This window comes from Aethalodelphis obliquidens, unplaced genomic scaffold (genome assembly GCF_003676395.1).
Source record: "Aethalodelphis obliquidens isolate GAN/ISIS:26980383/991018 unplaced genomic scaffold, ASM367639v1 scaffold57, whole genome shotgun sequence".
Classification (NCBI taxonomy): Eukaryota; Metazoa; Chordata; class Mammalia; order Artiodactyla; family Delphinidae; genus Aethalodelphis; species Aethalodelphis obliquidens.
In genome coordinates, this window is record NW_020838001.1 from 4,684,981 (window position 1) to 4,701,428 (window position 16,448).

At 43.0% G+C, this 16,448-nt stretch overlaps 1 protein-coding gene across 1 annotated transcript in view; it reads right to left on the reverse strand.

The window, feature by feature from the left end:
• Positions 1-3,858: 3,858 nt before the first annotated feature.
• The window catches only part of RAB22A (RAB22A, member RAS oncogene family), a 53,075-nt gene continuing 40,485 nt past the window's right edge, over positions 3,859-16,448 (reverse strand). Inside the window, exons 5-7 of the mRNA XM_027086901.1 lie at positions 16,323-16,429; positions 15,578-15,687; positions 3,859-10,935 (exon numbers count right to left, since the gene is read on the reverse strand). Coding sequence (XP_026942702.1) covers positions 10,838-10,935; positions 15,578-15,687; positions 16,323-16,429 — 315 coding nt within the window. The 3' untranslated portion in view covers positions 3,859-10,837. The remainder of the gene's footprint in view (positions 10,936-15,577; positions 15,688-16,322; positions 16,430-16,448) is intronic.

Genomic DNA, 16,448 nt, shown 5'->3' on the forward strand with positions numbered 1-16,448 from the left:
GGAGAATCATGTTTTTGGCTAGTGTTATTATAAGCCAAACAACTGGAAAATTTTAAAGGCTTTGCATTTTATTTTTATAATATGCCATCTTAATGGAAATCTTGTTCTTAAGTTCTAAAGGGGAAAAAAAATCTGCAATAAACATTAAGGTTGCTTAGAAACCTGGGTCCGTGATTTAGTTCTTATACGCTGTAAGGCAACAGCCAGTTGCTTGTGGAAAAATAAAGCCCAGTTGTTTTGTGTCTGCATTTAAAACATCCCTGTTTGTTTCGGGTGTGTGCTGATTTGTTTCTTCCCTTTTGACAGTCTTCTCTTTTTCTTGGCATCTATAAATGAGACTGGCTTCTGCAATGCTACTATTCTGACAGGTGACAGTCAGTCTAATATTCTTTTTCTTAACATATTTATTTATACCCTCCCCACCACCCTTTCTTCTAGGTGGATTTAGGGCAGCTTGAAAAGATATCAGAATAATTGTGGACTGTAAACTTCTAAACACTTGCCCCAATCCGGCTCTAAGCTTTTTACTAACCAAATTGAAGGAGTGTGTGTGTGTGTTTTATTTTATTTTTTTACAATTTATTTTTATTTATTTAATTTATTTATTTTTGACTGCACTGGGTCTTCGTTGCTGCACACGGGCTTTCTCTAGTTGCAGCGAGTGGGGGCTACTCCTCGTTGCGGTGCGCGGGCTTCTCATTGCCGTGGCTTCTCTTGTTGTGGAGCACGGTCTCCAGCCGCACGGGCTTCAGTAGTTGCGTCACATGGGCTCCGTAGTTGTGGCTCGCAGACTCTAGAGCGCAGGCTCAGTAGTTGTGGCACACGGGCTTAGTAGCTTCACGGCATGTGGGATCTTCCCGGACCAGGGCTCGAACCCGTGTCCCCTGCATTGGCAGGCAGATTCTTAACCACTGCGCCATCAGGTAAGTCCCTGTGTGTGTGTTTTAAAAAGGAAAAATAAGACCAATGCAACTTCAGTGTATGTATTGAGCCAGTTTTCATGAAGAATCTGAAGAGTGAATTAGGGTGCAGGAGTTCATGACTTTTCAAAAAGAATATTTATTTATTTATTTATTTGGTTGTGTCGGGTCTTAGTTGTGGCAGGCGGGCTCCTTAGTTGTGGCATGCGAACTCTTAGTTGTGGCATGCATGTGGGATCTAGCTCCTGGACCAGGGATCGAACCTTGGCCCCCTGCATTGGGAGCATGGAATCTTCACCACTGCACCACCAGGGAAGTCCCCATGATTTTTTTTTTAATAAGAAAAAATCCACACCTAACACGCAGTAAAAAAAAGTTTTAAAACTATAGAAGTACAGATAAAGCAGAAAGTGAAAAAAAGTTAACAGCTCTGTAACCAAGCCTCTCTCCTCAGGGAGGAGATTTTGCAAGCATGCACACATATAAATGTGTGTACGTGCATAATTTGTTTTATACAAATAGACTCATACTCTACACACACCCTGATCTTCTTTTTCACTCAACAATATATCAGGCACACCTTTCCATGTTAATTTGTATGTGACAGTTTTGTTTCCTTTATGCTCCTTTTCCAGAAGTTATAAGCAAGGCTGCAAAGACTATTCTTTGTGTGAATCCTTCTACAGTATCTTCAGGCTGTGATGCCTTTAGATGGGGACCAAGGGAGGGGTCCCCCCCACAGAGGGCTTGGTGTGCTTCCCTCTCACCAACAGGCCAAAGAGTAGTTCACTGGTTTGGATGTGCATTAGCGAGTTTATCCTCTTTAACCTGTTAATTTGCTATGTGTATTTTCTTTCTTGTGAGTTGTCTTTTCATGTAATGGGTTCTTTTATTTCCTTTTTTGAGGGTGGTTCTTTCTGTTTTCTGGACACTCTTAGCAGACTTAGATAGTAATCCATTCCATCATATATGCGGCAAACATTCCCCCCCCCCGCCCCCCCCCAAACGTTTTGGTTCACCTTTCAACTTCATCTATGGCCTTTTCTGGTCTATCTTCTCCAGTAGCCAGATAAAGGACCTGGGAGTTGATGCTGGGTTTGGGGGTCCCCGCCATACCTCACATCATCCTCCTTCATCTCCCCACACACGCAGCTCTAGCTGTGGGTGTATGTACTGTAACACTGGGGGATATGGACTAAAAAACACATTGAATAGGAAAATGCAAATTCCACCGTATGATACCACTACACCCTGCAAGAACAGCTAAAATGGAGAAGAACATATCACGTGCTGGCAAGGATGCTGTGCAACTGCAATTCTTATACGCTGTGGGTGGGAGTTCTAGTGATATGCCACGTTAGGAAAACTGCATCTACTGAAGCAAAAATGAATAAACCAATCTACAAATATAGCTCTCTTCCATGACTCAGTAACTCCACTCCCTGGTATATGTCCAGCAGAAATCTGTATACGGGCACCAAAGACACGTGAAAGAATGTTTGTTGTGGTACATTCGTAATGGCAAAAATCTGGAGACAACCCAACGCTTATCAATGCAGAATGGATAAACAGTAGTTTATTCACACAGTCGAATACGATAGAGCAGTGAGAATGAATGTGAATACTACAGCCCATGTTGAATGAAAGAAGCCAAACCCAGGAGTACATACACTACGGTTCCAAACGGTATGTATGGTAAAGTTCAAAATTAATCTCCTCCAGAGAGGCACAAGGTGGAGCTTCCGGGAGGCGATGATGTCCTGCTGTTTGAGCTGAGGGGTAGTTACGTGGGTATGTCTCCTTTGTGAAAATGTATTGAGGTGTATACAAGATTTATGGAACTTCCTGTATGTTACGTTTCAAAAAAAAAAATGGCAACAAACAAAAAACCAAACTAATGACAAATAGTTATTTTAACTGAAACAGATAAAGATTATCAGGGAGATGCTTTAAAAATAAATTATATGCGAGCACTTACTCTTTGTCAATGTTGTGCTGAATGCCAGGTATGTAGGTATCTCCCCTGAACAGCCGCATGTGGTTGGTGCTCTATTATCTTCCCATTTTACAGATGAAGGCCCTGAAACTCAGAGAGGTTAACAACTCTGTCTAAGGCCACCCGGCCTAGAAAGGGGCTAAGCTGAAGCTCAAACCCAAGTCTGTCCATCTCCTGGCTTTGCTGCTCTCTCTGGTTCCCTCGTTAGAACACATCTGTCCTGTCAACACAACCATGGCATATAGACAACTGTGCTTCTCTCGCAGAGGGATATCAAAGAGAAAACGAGTGTGTGAAGCTGTGCTTCTGTGGGCAATGCACGGACTGAGGGTGTCCAGGGCTGAAGTCCACACTCAACGGAAATGCTGGCGTCGCCGACGAAATCCAGCAGATAACAGAAGATGGTGTGAAACTTTTTGCTCGCGAGGTTGGGAAGCAGCATTCCCTCCAAACGCTCGCTGGAGGCTTTGCAGGCCTGCCCCCATCATCGTTCCCCATCTGAGCTCTGCAAGGACACGGACAGGAAGGAGCTGTCTAAGAGAGAGATGCTGGGAGCTGGACTGATGGATACAAATACCGCGCTGCTCACCATACACTACAGCTATCAAAGTTCTGGCATTCCAGTTTTCAAAAATCATTTTAAAATGACTCCGGGAGATTTGGTTAAGACAAACGTGTGATGAAGACTATCACAGGGCTTCCCTGGTGGCGCAGTGGTTGAGAGTCCACCTGCCGATGCAGGGGACACGGGTTCGTGCCCCGGTCCGGGAAAATCCCACATGCCGCAGAGCGGCTGGGCCCGTGAGCCATGGCCGCTGAGCCCGCGCGTCCGGAGCCTGTGCTCCGCAAGGGGAGAGGCCACAACAGTGAGAGGCCCGCGTACCGCAAAAAAAAAAAAAAAAGATTATCACAAAGAAAAACCACTTGAAAGGCAAATACGTATATCTGGAAACATAGCATTTTTATTAACAAAATGTTTACACTCTCCTTACAATACAACAAATTTTGTAGTGACTTAGCATGTTATACTCTATAAAAGTTTAGTATAGAATATTCAAGCTAAAACAATATAGTTTAAAAGTATGCCAAATCAACCACCACTGCAACTATCTACTACCAGCCTAAATGTAAAAAGAAAAATCTTACAACAAAAATCAAAAGATCAAGTTTTCTTTCGTCAGCATCTACAAACAGTACAGACATCATACAGTTTATATATAGACTTAGGTCCAGCCCAAGGTTAAGACTGCAAAAATAAAGTCTTCAAACATCCATATAAGCTTGGCAAACCATCATTACAATATTTCATCACAGGTAATCAAGCGATGCGTCATGCAGAGAAGCCACGGCTACAAATTTGGGCTGTTTGTAGTGCAACAAGGCGGCCTAAACTGTAAGCAACTTGATTTTTTTCATAATAGACGCTATTATAGAAAGGCACAAATATCTTACTCCTTGCATCAGGTCTTGAAAAGGCATGACATTCTTAGGAGAAATAAGAATTGCTGGTACAACGGCTTAGCTTTTTTTTTTTAAATGTCTAGGCTCATCTCCACAGCCGTTTCTCTCCAAGACTTTAGACTTGGGGTTTTACATACTTTAACAAATGTTCTATTACAAACTAAGCGAGGTGCTGACACTTAAACTGCCTCATCGCCCGCGGTAAGAAACATTTTGTTCCGCAGCCATGTTGCCACTGTAAGCTAGTACTGCCCTTTTCCTCGCTGGAAATATTGGACTTCTTCCCCTAAAATTAGCCTTTGTGTGATCTGACAGTACAGGTTGCCTACTGCTTCCCCTGTTGGATGTGGTGGGCAAACTTTACCGCTGCGACCAGGTAAGGCGGCATGGGAAGGCATGTCACACGCGCTGAGGAGGCGGCTGGCGCCCTGCGTCTTTAAGGGAGAGCCCGCAGCAAAATGAGAAGAAGAGAAATAAGGCCAAGAAGTCGGCTTCGATCGCAGAGAAGGCAAGACGTCCGTTCTTAAGACGGTCAGAGGCATGATCGACAATCATGTGAGTGACTCATAAAGGGAGATGATGGAAAGACTGAGAGGCTGGATGAGAGTAAAAAAAAAAAAAAAAAAAAAAACTTTTCCAGGGCAATAAAGCTCCGTCTACACAGTACAACAAATGGTTTGAAGAACAGCCACCCGTCAGTCGCTCTGACTAGCCAGCTGCTGCTAATTGTCCCCACGCTGAATCGACCAGTCGCTTGGACAGCACGTGCATGACCCCCATTAAGAAAGTTTCCTAAACTAGGTAATAACCGCAGAGGCAGAGTCAGCGGAGGTACACAAGTTCAAGCCCCACTTTCAACATTTTCCAGTGGGTGAAACTGATGATTCAAGTATAAATTTCATGAAAAAATTAATAACGATGAATTAAGGGTTAAGCTCCAATTGATGTCACACGCTGCTGGGTGCTGATGATTCCTGAAGTGGGAGGGGGCGTGCTCCACCTCGCCCCCGGGCCTGTCCCACTCTAGCTGGTGCTCACTAGGTGCTGGGCTTGCCCAGGCGAAGAAGGGGTGCTCGGCTTTTCTCCGTGACATAAGACGGGGAGTTTCTTGGATAAGTGCAATTCTGAGTAAAGATTGTCAGCCCTGTGTGTGAAATGCTGTTTTAAAGATGATTTCCTCTGAAGCACCGCTTTAAACAATTTGCTTCTGGAAACACGAAAAAGTTCCTGAATCGAGAAGGTGCATCGAAACCGGAGCATTCTGTTCCTTTTGCAGGATTGCAAAGGGGATGATTAAGGTCTACAGTTTAAAACTGCCAATTAGAGAAGGCTCTTCCAAAAAATCATTCCTATCTGGGGATTTCCCATTAACTGGCTGAATTCCTGGCACTTGAATTCCTGTTCGTGGAAAGCTACCCAGAAGTTTGTTTCAATTATGAAGCATTTTGATGAGGCACCGGACGCCAGGACCATGCACACCGATCTGAAAATGAACTGGCCATGAGTTTTTTAAAATTTCTGTTGAATTTTTTAAGACTCCATGGTTTTAATTCTAGTATCTACTGATGACACATCCTAATCTTACTATCTATCTAAAATGTTCAAGATAATGAAAGGAAAAGATGGAAGATTTCAGATTTTTCTTTTTATTAAACTTCTGAATCTTTTGTTTGAAAGCTACGAACAGTTCTAGCCTATCTGGAACTGATTATACTCTAAGAGGAAAGAACACAGATATTAGTTATTTCTGATGGTACAGACCAAAAATCAAAGTTGATCTATGCCCCTGGAAGTCCTTCTCGATTTGGGAAGTAAATCATTTTCCTTACATGCTAGGAGAATCCTGAAGGACACACTGAGAAAGATGGAGATTCTCGGTTCTATTTATTCTCTTTCTTCATTATGCCTAATGAAACTTCATCAGTAACAGGTTGCTCACTTATCATTCTCTTAGACTGAAAAAGTGGGGGCTCCTGAAAAATGTAATACCCTCCTAATTTTTTTTTAGACTTTCATTTGCACATAAAACAGGACAAATGCCCCAGAATTCCATTAATATTTCATGAAAACCGGATAACCACATTGCCTGGATTTCTATTACTGGAAGTCAAGACAAGCAAGAGAAATGGGCAGAGGTCACTTCTTTCAGTCCAAGGCTGAATTCCACCTCCGCCTCCCTTTGCTAAGACTATACGGTATCACGTTTATCTCCTGGATAAATTTGTTGCTTGGACTGTTTTTTTGTTTGTTTGTTTGTTTGAATCATAGTACCACAGGTGTTAAAACACATCTCCTAAACATTACCTTGAATCATTTAAAAATTTTTGATGGACTAAGCTAACTGAGGGCAGGTATATATATAGTCACAGCCTGACCCTTGAAGGTACATTTAGCTTCTTCTTTTAAAAAATATTAACTGTTAAGAGGTAGACGATCTCTTGTAGTCAAACAAGTCATGCTGCTATAGTCCCTTTAAAACAAATTTAAATAATGAAGAATTTTTACAGGTTTCCACTCTCTAGCTTATCACTGTTGTTTAACTTTCATTACAGAGACAGGAGGAACACTTGCAGCCTAATGAGTTGGGAGAGAAGAGCCAGCCTGAGTCTGTGGGCTGTCATTTCTCCCCCAGATGTTCTACAGCAGGTACCTAGTACAGATCAGAGTTAAGGGGATTCTAATAACTTTTCCCCAGAAGGAAAGGATTTTCTCATTACTTATACAGGTTCTTGCAAAGACATCCGAATGTGTAGGGGGCTCGTCTGTCATATACATAACACACTGTGCGTGTATTTTCTTATACACTAAGGGGCCATGAATCACTTTCTCAGCGTGTTCTGAAAAAAACAAGTGAAAAAATGCTTGTAAGAATTTATACAACCTCTTTTGCAACTTACTCTCAGCCTGTAAAAAGATGCATGTAACAGTGAACAAATGCCTTTTCAAGCTCTGAGGCTGACATGCCAATTAGCGCAGTGTAGATTGAATTAAATCTGCCCATTTTAACACAACGCCATAACAGTACAGATACGCTGGTTTGACGTCTCCAGGAAAGCCATGGAATAGTCATCTGAAGATATTTTCATTATTCTATCTCCCAGAGTTTAATTTAGAAGGTCTCCTAGACCTATTTTCCTTCTTGAGAACAGAAAAGAAATAAACACAAAACGTAAAGGGAAGTTCTGAAATTAAATGTGGTTTTCTTTCCCTTTTTATATATTTAGAAATAATAAAACCCGACAACCTCAAGAAGGACACCAGCCCACTTAGAGGAGGTCGGGCCTCCAACAGAGGAGGGTCAATCCTTTCAGACGTGGGGAGGAATCCAGGAAGCCTGTGTACAACGGGAGGCAGGCACCTCAAACAAAATCACACACAGGCGACCAGGAAGTGTGTTATTCTAAAGGAATCAAACCTTTCCTTTGCTATGTGTAGAACGTGGCCTGTGGTTGAAAAGCAGGTGATGGAGGTTTCATTTGGAACCAGAAGGGCCTGTGATAGGCACTTCTCCCTAATCACTTCTTAAAGAGAGTTTAGAATGAAGGACACTTAATCATACCCATACTTTATGTTCTTTTAATCACCAAATGACAGTTAATGAGTTATCACAGAATCAGAAAAACACTTGTGTGAAAGGAGAGTTCTTAAGACCAATGGTTACTAAGATTGGACACCTGCAAAGAGCTGATTTCCATTTCTCTGAGAAGAATCAATATACACTTGCAGCTAATTAATGCTTTTTCTCTTTTCAGTCCCCAAAGTTTTTAAAGATGGCCCTGCGTCATAAGAGAACCAAAAGAAGAGTTTTATAGATGGGCTATGTCTCAATTCTTATACAATCTAGAATTTTCTCATAATAAGAAATAAGAATAAAGAATATATAAAACGTGTACTAGATCACTCTTTAGGTGAATAATCCAAAGTGGGCTCAAAATAAAACACTGTTTCTGACTTTAATATTCATCTTTGCATTTGAGAAGCAAACAAGATAACTGAAAACATTTTTCCCCTGTTCTCATCGAGTATGAATTATGAATTCTGAGAAAGCAATGTGTAGTTGTTATTGTTAAGCATTAAAAAGACACCACATGAGAAACAGCCATGGCAATTTCTGAGACAGACTGAGGAAAATGAGAGCAAGAGAGGCCCTAAACGCATGAGGAACACATGGGAAGGAGAACGAGAAATCAGGATGAGAAGGCGGCTGCGGAGGGCTGAAGGAGGGACCCGTTCTGGGCTCCGTGCAGTAAATGTCACAATAGGATGAGAGGCATTCGGAGGCCTTACCAATAAGAGAGGCACCGAGGCACTTTGCCTTTCCCTGTGCACCCAGACATCATGAAATCATCCATGCTGACTGACAGCTTTGGTTGAAAACATGTGAAGGTCACAGATTTGTGTGATCTTTTGGTGAAAAAAGAGGGAAAGGGCCACACACGCGTCGCCTCTCCGTGAATCCAGCAACCTTTGTTTTATGTTGTTGTCATGGAGATAGAGGCCCAGCAGTGGGAATGTTAGGGACAAACCAGGGCAGTGGCCTGATGGCCGGATCCATTTCGAAGTATATGAAACAAAGCCAAACCACCTTCAGGTGTGAAGAGCCCAGCCTTTGGAACCAGGCATTCTCTCTGAAAGCTTGCTAATTTCACGCTGGGAAGGAAGCTAGATGCTGCAGGGGCACAGAGTCCACACATATTTTAAACAAAACATTAGAATTTTCACTACCAACGTTCCTTCTATATGATTTTGATAAGAGAATAAGCAATTCCAAATGCTTAAGACATACACCAGGGGAAAGGGAATCGTTTTTTACTTAATCTGAGTTATAATTTTCCCATTACAATCTAACCGTATCAAGTGGGGGGCACAAAGAAATAACCATTAGTTTTAAAAGTTTCAACTGTTCAGTTTAAGGATAGCACTGAAAGCACAATTTAGTTTGAAATTCAAACTGTTTCATTTCCTATTTAATCTTGTACATTTCCTTCCCTTACAATACTCAGGTTGGAAGGGTGCCAAATTAGACCAGGAACAAATTTTCACCAACTTCACTTTAGTGCTTTATTTTTAGATTACATTAAAAACCTCAGTAGGCTCCCTGAGGGAAAAGAGCTTTAACCACTAACAGAGGCAGGGGAAAACAAGGGAAACGGAAAGACAGGCTAAATTGTTAACAAGGAAAGCTCTCTCAAAACAGCTGGCCTGAGGTCGCTGTAAAAGCTGAAAGAAACGTACCCCCAAGACCAGGTAGGTAAATGTGGAGAGCTCGGGACCTTAACCTTTTGCCCCGAAGCTAGGAAGGGCTAGTCAGGCTTGTCAAAGTGGCATACCTCTTCACAATGATTTCCAGATGGGACTGGAGGGGCGGGGGCGGCGGGAGGGAAGGCAGAGAAACCCTGACCGATCACAAGCCACGCGCTCTAAGCTTTTGCACCATGTCAACGTGCTTCAAGGAGCCTCCTGTGCACAGGCTGCGAAATGGGCGGGCACAGTGCGAGAGTAAATGGAGTGTTGAATGAAACACAGAATTTGTTAATGTATTTACATAATTTATAATCTGTAAGCAATGGTCTCGTAAATATAGACTACAACTTTACATATGCTAAGCAACAGATCATTGTCTCCCCCACCAAAATATCTCGGTTAAATAAAAAATTGACAGCATTTACACCACTTTCTTTACTTTCTCTCTTCTTCTCTTTGTAAACCACTGCTAGTCAGTTTAATCATCTGCAATTCAATTTATTCCAGGCAGCTTCTCTACCACCACCACCTTGATCGCGACAGCTTCCTTACAAAGGTGCCAATAATGTGCCTGGTGACACATGCAAACCCAGGGTAAGGCATGCACCTGCTGCTGTGAGTTTACTGTGCATGTCCTGGGCTGATGTACCCAATGCAAAGTGCTTTAGAGATGGCAGGGGTGAAACCACCTCTGTCAGCCCTTATAAATAACCCATTTTAGCTTCAAATAATAAGAACTGCCATCCCTCTATTCATGACAACCGACCACGTTCTAAATGCCACCAAGGAAATGGTATCATGGGTACCAATGGGAAACCAAGGAAATGATCATCTCCACAAGGTCTTTTTCTTCCCTTAAGAACCACAAAAGTGCTAATTTTCCCTTTACAAATGTTACATAAACTCTTGACTACAAAACTACTCAACAATTTAATCCTACCATCTATACAATTATACACTCCTTCTCAGCAAGGTCAAAAGCCTATGATGTAGTCCCTTTGTACACCAGAGATTCTTTACAGAAGAGAAGTCCACAGACTGAAATATTATTGCTGCAGTCTCCGAAGAGGAAACAGAACCGGTCAATTCCTGTGAATCCTTGTTGCCCGAAGAAGATACAAGACCGGCGAGGCGACCCCTGGCGACAGGGCTCCAGCCCTCCCGCTAACTTTCAGGACCACCTACTTCACCGTTGAGCCTGGAGGCCGAGGCTCAGTCAGCAGCAGCTCCGTTTCGGCTCCGAAGGCTGTCTTCGGAGTTTGAAGCCCTTTCCACCGGAAGGCGGGTTGGAGTCAGTGGATGGAATTCTTCGACCTGAACCAAGAGGACAGGAGGGAAGGGAATGAGCTTTCACATTCTCAACCTGTTCATTCTCAGACACAACCATTTTGCAGATGCAATTTGACAGGTTTCATTAAAATTTAAAAAGTTGAAAAAACTTCTAAGTTTGGAAGACTTTTAGATTTACAGAAAAGCTGCAAAGATAACACAGAGCACTGCTGTGTCCCCCTCACCCCGTTTCCCCTGATTTTGGTATCTTATAGTATTACCATGGGATCTGGCAAAATGAAGAACCCGACACTGGAACATCGCAACCCCAGACTTTTGTCAGATGCCATCAGTTTTCCCACTAATGTCCTGTTTCTGTTCCAGGGTCCAAAGAAGCGTATCACAATGGCATTTAGTACAAATTTTTTTAAACTAAAATATTACATGTTAAAAAAATTGCATCAGAATGTGCCTGTCCCTCTGTCTCGTGGCAGAGGCCACCTTCCAGAGACAGGTGTGTGCAGACATGCACAGTACACACACGCTCTTAAAACCAGGGCAGGAGCAAATACTGTTTCACGTAATATAACCTGGGGATTGCTCCACCAGAGCGTTCTTTTAAATAGCTCTGTGATACCGCATTGTATGGATGTACTGTTCTTTATCCCCTACTGATAGATCTTTAAGTCTCTTTCCAATATTTTGATGTTTTTAAAAACAATGCAAAGACTGTGTTTGTAAACCCATGAGTGCAGGCGTGGGGGAGCCGGGTCGCGCGATTCTGCCCCCGGGTATTCATCTGACACCGACACTGTATCTGCAGTGGCTGTCTAGCACAAATGCAAGAAGGACGTGCAATTTCAACTCTGACAGATGCTGCCAAATTGCTCTGAAGAGGCTGCGCCACTGTATCCTCCTGCCAGCAATGCATGAGAATGAACAGCTTTCACCTTACTGCTCTGTGATCATAACGTCAATTTCGAGAGAAGCCTTAAATCACCCATCCACCTGCCTCACTGACAACTCAAGGGCTGCTTCCTGTACAAAGGCTTTCCTGAAACCCTCCCACTTCCTAACTCTGTCCAACATCTCAGATGCTAAAATCGTCAGGAGCCAGAAGCACGTTACTACACATTTGTTTACGCAACCATCTCCATTATCTCCCTCTAAGGAGGCCCAAAGCTCTTCAAGGGAAGAGATCTCCAGCTTTATGTTTCCAGTATCTATTTAGCATAGCACCTGGCACTGAGGTATTTTGAAAACATGGAACGAACTGACACCTGCATCTTTGGCATTAATGAGGCTGAGCGGGAATCTGCCGACTCTCAGGTCCTCGGGTGCCCAACCTGAAGCCTCTGGCACATCCAGCAGCCTGCAAATCAGGGGTTGGGGAGGGAGAGGGCAGAACACAGCATGGTGCCCGCATGGCTAGGAAGCATCCTCCAGTATGTCCTACAAGCACTTTCAAACGCCTATATGCACTGCTGTGAATACAATGCAAATTTATTTAAAAGCTTCACTGACTCTTCTTGTCATTCCTTATTTCTCAATAAATGGATACTGAAAACACAGCTGGTATTACAGAGCCATCTCTGAAATATTTTTAGAAGAATGCAGAGAACACCTTCGTGACCTGAGAATAGGCAAGGATTTCTTAAACAGGAGCCCCAAAATGCTAACCATAAGGGAAAATAAGGATAAATTGGATGACATTAAGATTAAAAGCTCCAATTTACAAAAGGAGTTGATTCAAAAATGAAAGTCAATGGACTTTCCTGGTGGCGCAGTGGTTAAGAATCTGCCTACCAATGCAGGGGACACAGGTTCGAGCCCTGGTCTGGGAAGATCCCACATGCCGCGGAGCAACAAAGCCCATGTGCCACAACTACTAAGTCTGCGCTCTAGAGCCCATGAGCCACAACTACTGAGCCCGCGTGCCTAGAGCCCGTGCTCCGCAACAAGAGAAGCCACTGCAATGAGAAGCCCGCACACCGCAACGAATAGTAGCCCCCGTTCGCTGCAACTAGAGAAAGCCTGTGCACAGCAATAAAGACCCAACACAGCCATAAATAAATGAATAAATAAACAAACAAATTAATTAATTAATTAAAAAAAATGAAAGCCAAGGCACACAGTGCATCTCTCTAATAGACATAATCAACAACGGACTCATAGTCAAAATAAACTATAAACACTAAGATAAAGGCAGATAAACCCAACAGGAAAATAGGCAAAACTACACAAAAGAGGATATCTAGATATCATAAAAATGTGAACAGACATCGGAAAGGTGCTCGACTTCATTCACTGCCATTGGTGCAGGTCACTACCCTGCCCCTCCGCGTCGGAGTGACTGGGGTTCGCAGACCCCACTGGTGTCCGTGCCAATATAACCACCCTGAAGACTGTTTGACAGTAAACTTGTGCTCAACGCATGCATACCTGAAGACTCAGCCATCCTTCTCCTGGGTATAAACAGACCCAAGAAAAATGTGTACCTGTCGTGTACATGTTGGACATGAAGCAGAATGTTCACAGAGGTTCTACTTGTCAAAGCTCGAAACTGGACATAACTACCCAAACGCCTATCCACACTGTGGGTATTCCTCGCCGCGCCCACCCTAGCACACACACTCCATGTCGATGAGGATGAATCGCGCACGAATCTACCAAATGTGACGTAGAGCTAAAGACGCCAGACACAAGAGAGTAAACCCAGCATGTTTTAAAAAGCATAAAATATAAAAACAGGCAAAACAAGAAGAGTTAGTGGTCAGGATGGTGCCTCCCTGGGTGGGGAGTGGGGGAGGAAGGCTGCTGGGACGCTGCTGGGTCTTGGAGTGAGTGCCGATTACAAGAGTCTACACAGTCCGTGAACATGCCTGGAGCTTTATACTTCTGATATGAGCACTTCTCAGCATATTAGACTTTAATAAAAAGCTAGCAAACTTTAATAAAAAGCTAGCTTTAATAAAAAGCTAGCACTGTGCTAATGCAATTTTACAACAGCCCAGTAAATAATAAACTCAATTTACATCTCCTTAAATTTTTCTAATCTTTTTGAACATGTATTTTTTATTTTTCACAGTTAAAATGAGTATGTACAGGCTAGTTTTTATACAGGAATTTTCATTATTGGTATAGTTGACCACCTTCCTGTTTTTTAATACTGCTGGAGTAAAGAACACTTTATAAAGAAATAGTGATAATTTTAGCACTCATGACACCACACACTTAGATATTTCAGCTTGAACTGTGAAAAATTCCCGCCTGGCTTCACGCTGCCTTTCAAGAATGCATCTGGGTAACTGCTGTTTACAATCTAGGAAAACGATAACTATCGTGACTCTTCAACGCTGGAAGGAAAGGGCTGGACTAGAGCTTGCACACCAGCCTCTACCAGCCGCCCCAGGGAGCAGATGGGCCTGGCAGGCCTGCACAGGGTTCTGAAAATATTTGAATAAGTGGCCAGATTTAAAGAGTGTGACATGTTACATAAAATTCAGATCTCTGGTTCTCGGAACAAACTAAAAACATCAAAAAATAATAACACCGAAAATAACCCCAACAATTGAGCAGCCAAGGGCCTAAATCCCAGTGCGGTTCACCTGCTGGAGCTGGGCCTGCCCTTGCAAGCTGTCAGGGTCACCAGGGCTTTCTGCAGCCCCCCAGGTCTCAGCCTGCTCCTCTGTTGGGCCGTCCCTGCCTGGCCCCGGTGGCTCCTTCTCTACATGTTGGCCAAGGGCCCTTCCACTTCTCTCAGACCTCCCCCAAAGGATGGATCTTAATGAATAAGTTCACTGTGCTTTGCTGGCTTTCTCCTGTCCTCCAAAGGGAAGTCTGACCTGTTCAGTTAACATGAACCCCAGGGCTCTGCACACCTGCTCTGTCAGGTCTCAGCTTCAGTATCACCTCCTCAGAGAAGCCTTCCCCGACCACTTGCAGAAAACTCTTTCACTTCATCCTATGTTATTTTCTTCCTATCACTGCTCATCATCTGAAAGGACCTCACTTATTTGTGTGTTCACTGTCTCTCCCACAGTGGAACGTGCACCCCAGGACAGCAGACCCCATCTTGTTCGCTGCTGCCTCCCCCGAGCCTGGAACAGTTCTCAATGAATATACTGATGAATTTGAATGAAATGAATAAACAGATACAATCTGTAGAGGATCCCAAAGGTACGCAGCAGCCTCTCTCCTATCTAGTGTCATCCTATTAACACTACTGGAAAGGGAAAGAGGAGGGGTGGGAAAAAGTGGTCTTACGTTTCACTAGCGAGTACCTAGTATTAATTTTTGAGGGCTTTCTTATAGTGGAATTACACACGCATTTCATTTCCCTTTATTTATTTTGTTCATTTTCAATGACTCTGGACAACTAACTGAAACACATTTAAAGAGAGAAAGAGGGAGAGATGACAGCTTCTAGGACCTCTAGGCCCTGCACATTCTTTATTCAGTAGCAACATTCTTTCTAGAAGGGCTACAGTCATCAGGCAGCAGCTCTCCAGCACTTACAGCATGATATGAAAACCCACCGTCACTCTTAAATTCTCAAATCTCATTCCACTGAGAACAGTATCAGAGACTACACCACTCTACGTAAGGAGAAAATTCTACTCGGCAAGATAATTCTGTTGTAAGTTGCTCTGCACAGAGGAAACCCATAAGGCACAGAGATACTCACTAATTTCTATAAAGAGTTCGTTTATGTTTATCGCGTTTTTTGCGCTGGTCTCTACAAAAATTGCATGGATGGAGTCGGCGTAGTCCTTAGCATCTCTCTCCATGACCTCTCTGGAAGGCAACGAATTGCAAATCAGAAATTCTGCCCATCAAGAGCTTAATGTGATCCCCACCTACCCAGTAATTAACCAGATTTATGATGATAGAGGATGTCAGGAATGGCTGGTGAATGAGCCCTGGCACCGTGGTCCTCCCAATTACACCACTTCTACGGTTAAAGAAAACAGAACAGAACAGAATAGAACTCGGGACTACTAGCAATGCATCCAATGGAATGGCCAGAGAATCACCGGGGTTTCTTTTCCCCTCAAAGTAGAGCCCTTGCTTGGGGAATCGTGGAAGTGGTCCAGAGAAATTTCCAATAAACGTGCTTTCCTTAAAATATCCTTCCCCATTCAGGTATCCTATGTTATGAGAACTGAGGGCTACACTAATCCCAGATAATGTCAAGTATGATGCAAATGACGTTTAAATATATTACACACCTGTCTTGATATATACTCTAATTAGCTCCAAATGTCTGAACTCTTAAATTTTAGTTTGAAACTTCAGGACTCCAACCAAACAACAAAAAGGAATTTTTCAATGTCAGAGATAAAATAAAAGCAAGATTCTTACATTGGCTATTGCTCTGTAAGAAAAGGAACACATAATCAGCACTGTAATCTCCTGTTCTAATAACTTACCTTACGTCGATAAGATCACACTTATTTCCTGCAATGGCAACTACAATATTGGGTGGGCCGTGCTGTCGAAGCTCTTTTACCCAATTCTTTAATGTTGAAAATGTCTCCTGTAACACAGAGGAGGAA